The 17249-nt window shown below is 28.2% G+C and overlaps 1 protein-coding gene across 1 annotated transcript in view; it reads left to right on the top strand.

Moving 5' to 3' along the window:
* The window catches only part of cad (carbamoyl-phosphate synthetase/aspartate transcarbamoylase/dihydroorotase), an 83665-nt gene that overhangs the window by 33643 nt on the left and 32773 nt on the right, over positions 1-17249 (top strand). The window contains 6 exon segments of the mRNA NM_001280939.1: positions 4259-4357; positions 7687-7788; positions 11451-11573; positions 16027-16209; positions 16526-16744; positions 16885-17055. Coding sequence (NP_001267868.1) covers positions 4259-4357; positions 7687-7788; positions 11451-11573; positions 16027-16209; positions 16526-16744; positions 16885-17055 — 897 coding nt within the window.

Below are 17249 nucleotides of genomic sequence, written 5' to 3'. Positions count from 1 at the left end.
ATAATGACCACACCTTATTCAACTGACCAACTTGCAGCTCTAGCAGCCAACTGGCCAGGCCTAGGTCAAGGTAACCATTCAGCTGCTTCTCAAAAGCTTGATGCTACAATATCAAAACTAATAGCCACAGTCAACATACTTCTCACCCGCGTTTCTGTTCTCTAAGACCACAACTCTTAACTGGCAAGCGCAGTCAAGCACTGTTCAGAAGCCAATAAAGCAATTATCACAACAGTCAATGAAAATACCAAAATTGTAAAAATGAAATCAAAAAGTTGCAGGTCTTCCAAAATCCTCTGACAATAATCAGAGGCTAATTTCAGTTCAAAGTATGCTCAAAAAACTTAACTATAATGTTGCTTTTAAAGTTGTTGGGCATTTCACAAAAAAGATCAACAATACCATCAGTTTAACTACAATAGCAGCTGAACCAAATGAATTGATCATCATCGAGTTTGACTCGAATGACCACCACAATGATCTCTTATCTAATGCAAAGCAACTTCAATAAACGAATTAAAATCTGTCTACATTCGCCCAGACCATATACCTCTCGTACAAGAAACATTCAACAACTTAAACAAAAAGCGTGCTACAGAAAATGCAGAATTATTGGTAAAAGATTTACTTTGCAAACCCTTTCGATTTGTCATCCACAGCGAAAAAATCAAATGCATTGACACATCCAAAACAGTCAATAGAAGCCATTCAGTCGCTCTCAACATCTCACTAGTTCAACATTCTTTAACAAGGCCGGCTCTTCCATCAAATTATCTCATCTTTCGTGCTTCTACACCAATGCAACCTTCCTCAATCCAAAAAACCTCACCGAACTGTCCTTACTTGCAGAAAACAACTCTTTTGACATTATTTTTATCACCGAGACATGGTTCAATGACCAATCAACTCCCTCTCTTCAGAACTACAACCTCTTTCGTTCAGACCGTCACAACCAAATCAGAGGAGGTGTAGTTATATACACAAACAGTAAAATTATCTCAAACCAAATAGAGGAATCCCTACTACACAAAGATTTTATTCAATACTATTCAGAACAATTATGGGTTGAACTAAAGCTTCTGAATGAAACTCTGCTCCTAGGCTGTATTTATAGACCTCCATCCTCCGGTATCAAAGCCTTCTCAGAAATTTCAAGTGCTACTTTCCATGCCAAAATTTTAATATCGATGAAAAAAATACAATGGTATCATCATTGCCGGTGACTTCAATTTCCTAGAGATTACTTGGACTTCCAATTCAGTCTTTTCCCCTAGTAAAATTAGTCTCAGTTCCTCATTTGTCTCTCTTTTTCAAGATTGTCATCTTCACCAAATCGTCACTGTCCCTACTTTCAAACCTGCTAATCGCCCTATGACAAACACTCTTGATCTCATCATGTGACTCTCCATATCGTGCTAGCGCAATCAACATTGGTCCTCCACTCGGTTTGTCTGATAAGTATCATTGCTCTATCACCTGGCATTACAAACTGGCTTCCAGCATAAAATTATCACATTTCAACAGCTCTAAATTTATATACAAGCTTGGTAACTACGAAAAAATCAACAAAGAATTCAATAAGATTGACTGGTCATCTATTTTTAAAGACTTGAACGTAGAACAATTTTACCAACTTTGGCTCAGCGAATACAATGAATGTTGTCTTCAATTCATGCCTTGTATGCCAAACAAACCATCCCCCAAAAAACAACCATGGATGGCAAAAGAACTATTATGACTTATTCATCTTAAAAAATTGCTCTGGGCTCGTAACATCGGTTCAAAATGGAAAATTACATCCCTGGTTGGGGAATATAGAGAAACTAGAAAGTTTGTTAAAAAATTAAGTCGTTCTTCTCTGAAATCCTTCGAAATTTCCCTTGCCAATGATAAGCGTAACCCTATAAGACTGTTTTCATACATATATAGTAAACGCTCTGTAATAAATCAGATCTCATCTATGCACGTCGCCAGTTCCAGTGAGATCATTAGCTCTGACAAAATTACAATAGCCAACTCACTTAACAATCAATTTCAATCAGTTTTCAGCAAAGAGCCATCCAATGACAATCTTCCCCATTTTGATCGTTGAACTAACACAATCCTCAATAGCATATCTTTCGATACTCCGGCCACTCTAATGTAACTCTCAGCACTAGATATATCTAAATCATTTGGTGTAGATATTGTCAGTCCTCGCGTTTTACGCTTTTGTTCTACCTCAATGTCTTCTCCACTTACTCTCATCTTTCAAAAGTCATTTGACAATGGTGAAATTCCAATCTCATGGTCCAAAGCAGATGTAACACCTTTATTTAAGTAGGGCTCCAGAATCGACCTATCAAATTACAGACCAATATCCCTCACCTCGATTCCATGTAGAATAATGGAGAAATTAGTAAAAAAGGCAATCATCCAGCATCTAAAATCAAAAAATCTTTTATCAAATAGTCAACATGGATTTTTAGAGTAAAAAGCCTGCATTACAAATCTCCTTGAAACAATGGACTTTTTGGCTGGAAATATAGCCAGAAAGCTACCAGTTGACGTCGTATTTCTGGATTTTGGTAAAGCTTTTGACAAAGTCCCACACGAATGCTTTACAAATTAAAAATGTATGAAATCGAAGGCAATATTCTCAATTGGATAAAAGCTTTTCTACTCAACAGATCTCAACGAGTCATCCTTGGCGACACCCAATCAAATTGGTTACCTGTGACAAGTGGAGTTCCGCAAGGATAAGTCTTGGGACCAATTTTATTTGTCATTTTCATCAATGATCTGCCAGATGTAATAAGCAAAGAAAACAGTTGTAAGATCTACGCTGATGACACTAAAATCCTAAGCATTGTCAACTCACTTGCTGCTCCACTTCAACTCAAATCAGATATTGACCAAGTTTTTCATTAGACTAAATCTTGGCTCATGGAGCTAAACGCAAAGAAATGCAAGGCACTTTGGCCAAAAAAAATTAACTCCTTTTAAGTAATCAATGGAGGAATTAGGCCCTTATTCAATAACGACTCGAGCTACATTGAAAGCAACCACCTCTGAGCGTGACTTAGGAATTCAAATTACCAATGATCTTAAAGTAGAAACCCAATCCATCATTGCCTCATGTAAAGCAAATCAAATGCTAGGCATCCTAAAACACACTTTCTAAGTGATGCTTCTTTATGGAAACAACTCTATTCCATCTACATCCATCCTTTACTTGAGTTTGCAATTCTAGCTTGGAACCCTCATTTGGTGAAGGATGAACAAACTATTGAATTAATACAGTGCAGAGCCACAAAAATACCAGACAAACTGAAAAAGTTAGACTACAAGTCCAGATGTTTACAACTTGGCCTATCTTCTCTTGTTGAACGTCGTAAATGAGGTGACCTCATCCAAAAATATAAAATTATTAATAACATCGACATAGTCAACTGGCACTTTCCCCTCATCACAATTCCACCAAGAGCAAATCACAGAGAAAGACTTCACCGTGAAAAGTCCAGCAATAATAAAGTTCGTTTCCACTTTTTTAACAATTGCATTGCCAATGCATGGAACATGTTACCAGATAAAGTAATCGGTTCTCCAACTGTCAACAGTTTAGTTTAGTATAGCGTCTCTTGTGCCATCTACTAAAATTCATTCTTGTGTTACTTGTCATTCAATTAAGTCTCATCATTTTAATGGGACTGTTCCAAAGTGCTCAAAAAATTCTTTTTTTATGTCAAGTTTTTTTCCTGGAACATCAGATCTTTGGAATTCGCTCCGTTCATCTTGTTTTCCTGCTTCATATAATTTGCAATCTTTTGTATTGTTTGTTAATTGTCATCTTGCTTTATAAACTTCATCTTTTCTCTTCTAGTAACTCTAATAAGTCCAACTCTTATAGTGGTTGCTTGCAGCCTTGTTGGAAGGAAAGATGTTTAAAAAAAAAAATTTGGCTTTAACCTTGGTTTATCTACTTATGAAGAACTTTTTTTATTTATTTATTTGGGACCCTGTAAATGTTTAGGGGTAGTTAGGATGAACTCTAAAAATATTATTCATTCAAAATGTTCTCTACAGTTATTTTGTTATATAGAATACATTAAGGGATATTAAAAGATAATTTTTGAAAATTGTTGTTTTTCAGCCCACCCTATTATGTGTGTGTTGTAATAAAATAAATAAAAACAAAACCATATAAACATATGTATTTTTTCCTAATAAAGAATCTTTATTTTTTTGTTCTTATTCTATCATTATTGTTATGTTTTAGCTTGGTAAAAAAACAATCATGGTGAACTTCAATCCTGAAACAGTTAGCACAGATTATGATGAATGTGAACGACTTTACTTTGATGAAATTTCTTTTGAGGTATTGTTTTTAATAGAAAATTTGTTCAAGTCTGATTAAAACTTGTGTACTTTATGTTTCTAAATATTTTTTTTAGTTCTATATCTAAATAAGTTATTTAGATATAGATGTTATAAAATTTATAATGTATAGTGGGGTAAGATTGACACCTTCAGAAAGTAATAATTTTTTTTAGTTGTGTCAGACTAAATTTAGTATGCAGTATTTCTACACGTTTACCAATGATATTGCTGCCATAAACTGATGAAGAATTTAGTTAGTTATCTAATATTATTGATAGATAATTAATTTTGTTGATGGGGTTCTACTGTCAATGTTACCCCTATATGGGGTAACATTAACAGTAGTATGTTTATGCTATAAATGTGTTTGTTTTATTTTTTGAAGTAACAAGATTTTTTACATCTTCAATTTCTGATGTTTTGTTCTTACCAGTATTATGCAACATTGTTAGGGGTGGATTTTAACTTTTTGAGAGTGTCGGTTTTTAGATCTGTTGACATTTAATATCTTGGTACATTTTTTTAATAAGATTAACTCTTTTAATTTAGGGATTACTTTGTTTGATTCCATTTCATATAACCGTTAAAGATTCATTAGATATAAGCATTCCGCCAACTTTTGCTTGATTCTTGGCCTATGGGGTGACTTAAGCATTCCTGTCAATGTTACCCCAAAACTGAATTATGTGTTTTTAAAAAAAAAATGCTACAAAAAAATCTTACATGCTTTGTATTTAAAAACACCTCATATAAACACATATAAAATGATATTATAGTGTGTTTTAAGTAAAGTTTTTTTTGCAACAAAAAAACTAGAAATTAGTTAAATTTATGCCCGCCATATTACGTTGTTATTTATACTTTTTATTATGCGGATTAAAATAGTTTCATTTGTTCATTCAAGATTTGGCTTCAGCATCTGTTAAAATAATTTAAACAATAGTCAATGGGTGGTGGGTAAAAACATTTAATCAAACACATGTCAATGTTACACACATGTCAAAGTTACCTTAATGTTAAGTTAGCGTTACCTTAGTGTTAACTTATGGTTCCTATGGTTTTTTAAAGCAACTGATATAGTATCTTATTTCAATCCACCACCAGAATTAAAATTAATGTTTTTATTGTAGCTATGGATGCTAGGATGCAAGATAATAAAAATTAGTATTGAGAGAACTTGTATTTATTGATGTTCTTATTAATTTTTTTATAAATTAAATTATTCTACACTCATACACGATGCGGTTATTTAAAATAATGAAAAGCTATTTAAAAGCTAATTAAAATCATTTTTTTGTGGAGTGGCAAAAATTTCAAAATGTGTGCTCAGCATCAGTCAACCCATAATAGTAATACTTGGTATGATACAAATCAATATATCAAATAAAACACTACTGATTTTATATAAAATCTTTTAACTAATCATGTTGCATTGTTATGTAATAGTACTAGACCTTTCAACAACAGCAAAGGCTGTTGAATAGCAAACACTTTAAACCCTAAATAATTGCTATTGCAGAAGTATTGCAGAAATGTGATATAAAAACAACAAGTAGAAATATCTAATAAATTATGAGTTTTTTTTTTTTTACCAAAAATCAACCAAGTCATAAGCTAGCATATTTAATTATTTGTGTGCAATAAAACTTAATAAAGAAATAACTTTTTTTTTTGTGTTAATCTGCAACCTAAAGACACAAATTTAGTCAAGAACGCATCTTATTAGTGACTGCAATAAAGTTAAATCTTGATAGTATTCCACTGTGCTCCAGCAGACCAGCTACACTAGATCTCGATTTCACTGATACCAGAGTTGGGATCAAATATGTATTTGTATTTGGTAAAAATAGGGTAATTTGGCATATTTGAATTCGTATTGTTTTTGATTAAAATATGTCTTAAATATTTGTATTTGATTGAAATGTATTTGCAATTTCATAACCTAGGTTAATCACTAAGCTAGGTTAACATAAACCATTATTTTTTTGGGAAATACTAATTATTTGTTAGAAGACTTGTTCTTATTCTTCTATTTGGTAGACCATTTTATCAGTCTTGAAAAAATCTTTATATTTTTTCTTAACCTAAAGTACTCAAATTTGTATTTGTATTTTTAAATCTAGAATTAATGAATATGTATTTAATCTAATGTATTTGACTCCAAATACAGAAATGATAGGTGTGAAATAGATAAGTATAGAAATGGTAGGTTTGGTAAAAACCCGAATTTTATGGGTCTGGAAAGCTATTATAAATATATATGTATGTATATATATATGTATGTATGTATGTATGTATGTATGTATGTATGTATGTATGTATATAAGGAAAAAGTATAGAAAAGATGGGTATGGAATATGCTTACAAAGAACCGTATTTTTACAGGTCAGCTAGTTTAAATATAATTCTCTCCCAGCAAGGCTGCAAACAACACTATTACGTTAGAAAACTTGAAAAGTTGTATGAGTTAGAAAAATATCAAGATGGGAGAGAGTTCCAAAGGTTTGATGAATGAGGAAAAAAACTAGTCAAATAAAGTTTTTTAGTGCATGCAGGGACACATACAGTTAAAGGATGCAACTTAGCTGAATGACAAATCAACCGAGAATGTTTTGAGCGAGTTTTAGGAACTAGAGATCATAGTTCTTTTGAACAGCGCCCATGATAGGATTTGTGAAAAAGCGAGAGAGATGCCTTACTTAATGCCTTAAAATAAGAGATTTGTAGAGGTAGAGAATGGAATTAGGAGTAAGAAAATAGCGAGCATAATAATGAGAAGCAACTTTAGCAGTTGTTGCCATTCATTATAATAGGAATGTTGGCAGTACTGTTTTGTTGGAGTAAAAATTATTAATCTTTTTAACTATTATAGTTGAGTTTTGTTCAGTTAACACAAAAACCTTAAACTGATAAGTTTTATTTAGTAATTTATTTAGTTTGTCTTAGTTAGGCTTTTTTTAGTTTTAATATCTTTCACTTTAAATTAATTTTCAATTTATTATTGTATGTATTAAAGACATTCTATAAGTAATAAGTGTTTAACTCTACATAAACCAAGTGTTGAAATAGGTTCAACTATATTATTATGTTAAGAATCTTGAGTTGTTTAAAGACCACGAACTACACATGCTATCCGTAAAACAAGTCTTTAGGTTCAAACTCTATTAAAAAAAATTTTATATTGCTATTTTTTAACAGGAATCTATAAAGCAAGTTCAAAAACTATAAGGCAATAATAATTTAATAATAAAAAAACATTTTTCCAGTTTTTATGTTCTGTTGTGAATAGCATTGAAATATATTTGATTTAAAAATTGATTTTTTTAGGTTGTTATGGATATTTATGAAAAAGAGAATCCAGAAGGTGTGATTCTATCAATGGGTGGACAAATTGCAAATAATATTGCAATGCCCTTGCATCGACAACAGGTTTTTTATATTTAATGAATATATATAAGTATATATATAAGTATATATATATAAGTATATATATATATATATATATATATATATATATATATATATATATATATATATATATATATATATATATATATATATATATATATATAGATATAGATATAGATATAGATATAGATATAGATATATATATAGAGATATATATTACCCAATTTTTATTTCAAGTCCAAATAAAAAATACTTTTATTAATAATTTTTCATTTCTATTGCAAAAAATTCTTAAATATAGTTGTTTGTCAAAGTAACAAAACTAAACTAATGAAAAATCAAAAGTTTGTAGAATCAAGAGTTTTTAGTTAACTCAAAATTGGAAATCATTTCAAGATTTTGATATTGAAAGTAATAGTTTTGATAAATTCTTCTTTGACTTTATTGGGATCAATAAAATTTGGAATGTTTTTAAAACATTTGTTTGGAATGTTTTTAAAACAATTTTTGCAATATAGGGGAAAGGCGCCTATGATGGCATACTTAACTTTGAAGCTTCATTATTCAGTATCCTGAAGACCAATAATAAAAGTTTTGATATGGATACATTCCTTGTTACATCTAGAACAATAATTACCTTGGGAGTTTTTATCAGTTTTATTTTTTTTATAAGTTATTCTTATTGTAAAAAAAAGCACAAGTATGCCATCATAGGCAACCATTGCTCCTACGATGGCATAGGGGAGGATGGGGCTAGTTAGGATCAAGGGTAACTTAATGATTTCATTTAACCTTAGATTCTTCCCTCAGAAAAGTCAGAAATTACTCGAAACCATCCTAATTTACCATTTCATGCTACACACCAGCATTGTAAAATTTTGCGCATGCGCATAGGATATATTGCGTTTTACGTATTTTTTTGACCAAAAAAAAATGTTGGAGCATCGCTTTCTTTTAACTTTACTTAAAAATAAGTTTTTCTTATAAAAAAAAAAGGTTTTCCCAACTCGTCAATATTTCAACACCCCCAACTCGTCAGTATGCCATCATGGGTAAAAGTCATCATTTTCATTAAAACAAGCTGTGTCTGCTTTGTTCAAAAGATAAAATTAAAGTAACTATTCCACTAAATGCACAAAACTTAAATATAAAATGCATGAAAATTTCATTTCTGCACAGTTAATAGTAAAATCACAATCTTAAATATATGAAGGAAATAAAACTACAACAGCACATCCCAAAATCGATTTTTGTTGATTATAAAAACAATATTTGTGCACGTTTTTTCACTAAAACTAATGTAAAGTCAGTATAGTCATGTAGGTCTAATCATTTTTTTACCAAAACCAATTTTAATATGACCGGTATGCCATCATAGGCGCTATGCCATCATAGGCGCCTTTCCTCTCTCTCTCTCTCTCTCTCTCTCTCTATATATATATATATATATATATATATATATATATATATATATATATATATATATATATATATATATATATATATATATATACATATATACATATATACATACATCCCTCGGAATTAGGGTCGGCATTCGGCAATGCCGACCTAACTGCCGACCTGAAATGTTTGAGGTCGGCAAAAAATTGCCGACCTCGTCCCTACGTTTTATAGTAAGACCTTTGTATCAAATAATTTTTGCTGACCTGATGCCGACTTCTAAAAGATAGAGGTCGGCAAATTATTGCCAACCTCATTTTTCCTAATTCCGAGGGTTGTATATATATATATATATATATATATATATATATATATATATATATATATATATATATATATATATATATATATATATATATTGCAAAAATTGCATTAAAAAAAACTATAAAAAAACAACCAAGTATAATTTTTTCAAAGCTGATTACATCTCTATAAACACAGACTTACAAAATGTAAATTGGTATTTTCTAGCCAAACAAAATCAGGATGTTGAAACTTTCTTGCAAACTATCTGTAGAAAAACAATATCCAACCTCTAGCTATCCGCAAATTAGCCTTCAAAAAATGTATTATCTATAGTGATTACAAAAGAACAGGCAATCAATCTTTTCATGTTAAATTCAAGAACTACTCTCGTTTATATGATACAAAAACTAAATAATTGCTGAAAGCGTTACAAGTTATTTACTCCTGAATAATTTCATTTCTGTGCTTCAGTGCGGTTTCTTTAAGCTTAGATCCACATGTACACAAATGCCGACAACATTAAATGAGTGGACCACTGCTGTTAATAATAAAAAGATAATTGATATCATCTATATAGACTTTGAAAAATCCTTCGATACTGTATCTCACCCTAAGTTACTATTTAAACAGCATTGTTATAGTATCAAGTATGAGTTGCTAAATTGGGTTACAAAATTCTTGAAAAATTGTTCTCAACGTGTTTGTATCAATGATTCATACTCAAACAACATTCATGTAAAAAGTGGAATACCTCAAGGAACTGTTTTGGGACCCATTTTATTTTTAATTTTTATAAACGATATAACCTTGTGTATTTAGGGGGATTGTGGAATCAAGCTTTTTGCAGACCATAGCAAGTTGCACCAAGCGAGAAAGGACGAAAATAATATCAACCTTGTCAGAACTTCAAAGAGAATTTCACAATGGTCAAAAAATTGTTAACTCAATATACCTACCAAAAAATCTTTTCGCCTACGATACGGAAAGAATCCATTACCAGTACATTCATACTTACTGGATATTGATGCGCCTATCGATTCAATTAATTCAATCAAAGACATTTGGATATTTATTTCTTCCGACATGAAATTTTCCTATCATTGTTCTCATATTGCTAGCAAAGCAAGTTTTCGTGCTTACTTACTCTTAAAGCCTTTCATCAGTAATGATTCTCAACTTTTGATAAGAGCCTATAAAGTTTATATTCGACCAATTTTAGAATCATGTACTACCCCTGTGTGGAATCTGTATCTCTTAAAAGATATACGTCGGATAGAAAAGGTCCGCAAACATTATATAAGAATTGTCTGCAAATGGTGTTGTATTCCATACAAAGACTATGCTTCAAGGCTTGACTTGAAGCATAGTCTTTGAATTAACTCTCTTGAATGCCGGAGAATAAAATTTGATTTTTTAATGATTTTTAAAATTATGCACAATTTGGTTGATTTGCCTTTTTCTGAGTTTTTTACTCTCGCTCCTACTCATTATTCAACTAGATGTCATTCCCAAAAATTAACATCACATAACAAAAATCTTTATCTTAATAACTCTTTCTGTGAAAGAGTTTCTTAAGATATAGAATTCTTTACCTCATTATATGGTGCATTCTTCTTCATTGTTTCTACTTAAATCAAATTTAAAAACATACAATATTCAGAAACACTGTTTTAAACTTGGTGTTACATAAGATTAATTCTCAAATTACCTGTATCACCTTTTTGTATTTTTATTTAAATGCAAATAAGTTGAAATTAAAATATATATATATATATATATATATATATATATATATATATATATATATATATATATATATATATATATATATATATATATATATATATTATTTATTTTAAGTATTAAAAGACTTATTTATTATGTTGTTTATTTTTGTTTAGTTTATGTGATAGAGTAGAAGAGTATAACAAAGTTTAAAATACTCATCTTTATTATATGTTTTGATACTTTAGGTTAGAATATTAGGTACATCACCAGAAATGATTGACAGTGCAGAGAATAGATTTAAATTTTCACGTCTTCTGGATGGTATTCATATTCTTCAACCTACGTGGAAGGAACTTACTACAATAGAGGTAACAATATTTTATATTTGTAGTATTGTAGTAAGTTCCTTCCTACATGGATGGAACTTACTACATTATAGGTAACTTTATTCTCGTATTACATTATCTTTTTAATCAGAACATCTGTATTTCAAATTATTAGCATAATTTAGCAGTTTTGAAAATATTCTGTTTTCTATTAAATGAGTTTTGATTTGCAATTATTTTGATTTTATGAAATTTGTTATAAAAGTTTATTATTTGATATTTGTTTATATTATATATTTGTTTATTTTATAAGTCATTTATGACTGACTTTATGTGTATGCCTGACTATATGTATATGTATGACTATATATTTATGTTTGTTTGAGCAGATTTTCCTTGCTCAATAATACATAATCAGTTCAGTAGTTTAAAGTAAGACTTGGTGTGAGAAAAGAATATTAAACATTTCTTCTATTTAACTTGTTTTCTATTATTGAGGATGGAAAAAAAAAATTACTTCGTCGATAGCAAAAGCTTTCCAACATGTTTTACAGAATGGAAACTTACTCATAATGCTTATATAATATACTTCTTTTTACACATAAGAAGTTTATTTAGAAGAGAAATTAGAATGGATAAAATATAATTGATATGTTTTGATATATTTAATATTGGAAAAGTAAGATAAAAGTTAACTGAAAAATAAGAATTTGATTTTTGTTTTTCATAGACCCAAAGCTATTTTGGGTTGCAAGAATTTTTTTTTCTCTTTTGTAATTTTTTTAGATATAAACATAATCATTAATACAACAATGACTTATAAAATTTATGCAAAACCCACTTCCTACCACCAACCCCTACCTCCCTCCCTCTCTGCACACACTCACACTTAAAGTTTTAAATATGGGCACAAATTCTTGTATTAAGCATTTGACAGAACTGATGAAATTTTAAGTTATGCACTGGAGACATGCTTGATGCATTATGACGCTTTTTTATGAGGCTTGATGTTTTTTATTATACTTGATGGCTTTTATTACACTTGATGGTTTTTAAGAAAACTCTTTAGCATTTCGAAAATGAATCAAGATGTGAAAAAGCATATATATGGGCAATTCCGGAAAATGAAAAAGTAGTCAAATTTTATTCTCTTTTTTGTCAACTTTTAGCAAATGAATGTTGATGTAGACACATGAAAGTTTATTTAAAATATACCTTTAATACTAAAATTAATTTAAGTCATTTTTATGCCTCGGAAAGTTGCAGTTTTTTTCATTGTTGCATAAAAAAGGTATCACTGTAAAATGTTATTTTAACCATGAATTTAATGGCATAATCGGAATTAATTTAGCGTGAAAATGAAGCTAACATGTTCAAATTATTGTTGGTCAACTTTAATACTTTATAAAATATTTTAAGAAAGTAAGGAAAGAACTTTCGCAATTTTCATGTAATGTAAGTTAACAAAAACATAAAGTTTTGTTTTTTTCTAAAATTTAGTTAAAAAACTTAAGCTTTTTAATAATATATGCGAAAGAATATTAAATGTTACGTTTTTACATTTAAAGTTTTAAATAACGATGCTAAGTTAAAACACATTTTTATTTTAATTTGTGTAATGTAAGTTAAAACTACATGCATTTACTAAAGTTCTGGAGCTTTTTCATTAAGTTTTTGTTTACAAAATGAATTACGTATTTAAATAATTTGCGTTGGTATTGAAACGATTCTAGCTGAAACTTTTTAGCTTAGGAGAATTGAGAAAGGAAAAAAAAAAATTTTCTTTTCTTTTTTATTAAATTTATTTATACTATTGCTTTTTTTTATTTGTTTATGTATTCTTATTTTATTTGACATATAAATACACAGAAATAAATAAAAATAAGAATTAAATGCGGTAGTGGTAGAGCGCTCGCTTTATAAGTGAGAGTTTCCGAGTTCGATTCCCACCACGTCCCTGGTAGTACCACGCTCAACTTGTTTTCCCACGCAGCGGTCTTGTTTGTCAAGGTTTGTGATTTAGAGTTATAGAGCTGAGAGAGGGTTATAACCACAAGTAGCCTCCTCATCTGTAGTGGCCTTCTCGGCCTTAGGGAGGTGATAAAATTAAATAAAAAATAAATATTTGTATTTAGACTTTAAAAAAAAGATTTATTTGCTATTCTCCTAATATAAAAAAATTGGTTAGAATCTTTTTTATTTTTGTTTTAGTGAAACAAACATTTGTAAATGCAATTATGGATCATCCATAAAGTACGTCATCATATGTTTGTCAATTCTTAACGCCTTCCCTCCTGTCACAAATGATCACATACACCTGAACCCCTCTCCCTCCTAAACTGTAATAGCAGTTTTCTCATCAAAAATATTTAACAGATTTAAATATAAATACTTTGCAGCATTTTAAAATATCAACCTAATGAAAATACGCAATACACATAAATGTAAGGAGTGTAAGTAAAAACTTCGACAAACCAAAGATTTTTTAATTTAATCAACTCAAATAAGTATTAATAAAGTTGTAATACTAAAATAATTTTTTAAAGTTGCTCTTTGTCTCGTGTAAAAACTGTTTTCCATTAGATAACTTTCATAAATGTTATGAAAAATCACTCAAGAAGAGTGCCACCAGTTTTTTTAAATTTCCTTTGTTGATCGTTTTTAATGAATGAGTTCAATACTTTTGCAATTCTTGTGTTATGTAGCTCTAACTCTGAATAATAGATATAAAAAATCCACAATAAATATTGCTCGGTAACGTAAGTGATGTAATGTAAGTTAAATATATAGTATCAAAAAAACAAGTTTATTTTCCTTAGCCGGTCATCTCTGATAAAATTTTATATATTTTTTTTTAATTCGCATAGAATTCTTAACATCTTGTGAAAGTTTCTAATACAAACCGCTTTACTGATTCGTAGAAATCTGACCTAAAAGTTGATGCAATTTTTTTACCTTGTTTTTCATGTAAGTTAAGTTAAGTGGTATTTTCAGTAATAAGTTCACCCACTTTTGGCCAAAAACAAAACTTTTTAGCCTATTTTATTCTTTCGACTAACAGCTTTAATACAAAAAGCTAAAAGTTTAATTTACTGTTTAAATAGGCAAATATTTGATAAAGTTGTTGCGCGTGTGTAACGTAGTTAAAGATGGAATTGCCCATATTTATATATATATATATATATTTATATATGTATATATATTTATATATATATATATATATATATTTATATATATATATATTTATATATATATATATTTATATATATATATATATATTTATATATATATATATATATATATATATATATATATATATATATATATATATATATATATATATATAGATAGATATATATATATATATATATATTTATATATATATATATATATTTATATATATATAGATATATATAGATATATATATATCTTCATATATATATATATAGATATAGATATAGATATATATATATATATATATATATATATATATATATATATATATATATATATATATATATATATATATAAATATAACTTTTAAGGACAGTATAGTTATACTTTTCGTAAACTTTTTTTTCACAAAGGTTTGTGATAATAAAAAAAGTTAGTCGTCATAAAAAAAGGAAGTTGTGATAAAAGTCATAATAATTTAACAAAATTGAGTAAAAAAGTATCTCTAAAAAAATAATTTTTAATTGTTATTTTTTAAATTAAATTCATTTTTTAGCAAAATAAATTTTTTTTTTTCAATAATATTTAATTTTTTAATATTTTTTTTAATAATATTGACTTTTTAAATAATTTTATCAGTTTTTTAGTACTTTTTTTCATTTCTATTTTTGCACAAACTATTCCTGTTGCAGATGACCTTTGAAACTGAAACTTTACATATTATTATCTTAATGTAAATGACAAAGGTTGCCAGGTAGAGTGTTCCTGGATTTTTACTTTACAATATGACACATGACAATATGACAATATTACACAGGTATTGTCCAATGATGTTGATTATTACAAAACATTTACTTTGATTTACAAATATTATTTTTACATTTTCAAGCAATTAATCTACAAAAAACTTTTACACATTCAAAGAGATATAGATGGGTTTGATCTAAAAACCTCTTGCACGTTAAATAAATATATGCTGTATGTAAATATAGTCTAGATAGTCCACCTAAAGTTAGCTATACAATATCTGTTACAAATATTCTGATAAACTGTTTGCTGGAATTGTTTTATTTTTATTTATTTGAAATTTTGATTGTGGCAATTGTGATATTATTTTTTTGCATTTTGACAATTTTTATATATTTTTTAATTTTTTATAGTACTTAATTTGAAGTTAAATTTTTAACAATTTTTGTGTATTTAAAGATACATAATATTAAAGTATAAATTTATTTTATATATATATATATATATATATATATATATATATATATATATATATATATATATATATATATATATTAATAATAAATTTTTAAAGGATGCTCACTTGTTTTGCACTCGAGTTGGTTATCCTGTTTTAATACGACCATCATATGTTTTAAGTGGAGCTGCTATGAATGTCGTTTATGCAGAAAATGACTTAGAGGCATACCTTGGATCTGCTGTTTCAATTTCAAAAGAACATCCTGTTGTCATTTCTAAATTTATTTTAGATGCAAAGGTTATTTTTTCAAATTTTTTTTCCACTACTATGGTTTATTTTTTAGTATTTTTGCTAAATCTAATGCAAATATTTTTTAAGAGTTTTAAGTTTTCAAATTAAAAAAGAAATTTAGATATAATAAAAAACAAAGAAAAGTCACAGAAATAAACGTACATAAAAGAAAACCAAAAAATGTATTTAAGGTTTTATTACAAATTAAGTTAAAACAAACAAAAAAGTTTAATTTAAGTCTTGATCAAGTTTTTATATAAAATGTTTGTTACATTATTGTTTAATTATTAAATTCTTTTTTAAAAAAATAAAAAATTGATAGGAGATTGATGTTGATGCTGTTGCAATTGATGGTAAAGTCATTGCTGTAGCAATCAGTGAACACGTTGAAAATGCTGGTGTTCATTCAGGTGATGCAACTCTTATTTGTCCGCCTCAAAGTCTTAATGATGAAACATTAACGAAGATTAAAGAAATTTGTTTTGCTGTTGGAAATGCTCTGAATGTTTCTGGACCATTTAACATGCAGCTTATTGCAAAAGTATGTTATCATGTTACGTTAATGTATATCTTATTATTGTTTATTTCTTATTGTTATTATTATTGTTATCTATTATTATTATTACTTGTTGAATTTTTAAATATTAGAAACTAACTTTTAAATATTTATTTTATTTTAAGGATAATGAACTAAAGGTTATTGAGTGCAATTTACGAGTTTCAAGATCTTTTCCATTTGTAGCCAAAACTCTTGATTATGACTTGGTTGCCTTAGCAACTCGAGTTATTATTGGAGCATCTGTTGAACCTGCTCTTAATATAATGGGAAAATGTAAAAAAGTTGGATGTAAAGTATGTTTTTTTTTTTTTATTAATATCTTTTGTATGTATTATAGTAACAAAAAAATAAATATTGAGTTGACAATGTTGAGAAAGTTGTAAAAATTACCTTTGAAATATTTTGTTTAAAAATAGTTTTGTGATGCTTCCAGGAACCCAAAATTTCATTTATTTGTCAAAATTATTTTTTTTTTAAGGAGTAAACT

The sequence above is a fragment of the Hydra vulgaris genome, chromosome 12 (genome assembly GCF_038396675.1).
Source record: "Hydra vulgaris chromosome 12, alternate assembly HydraT2T_AEP".
NCBI classification, from domain to species: domain Eukaryota; kingdom Metazoa; phylum Cnidaria; class Hydrozoa; order Anthoathecata; family Hydridae; genus Hydra; species Hydra vulgaris.
Note: the sequence above shows the minus strand (reverse complement) of the source record. Positions and strands in the feature narration are given on the sequence as shown.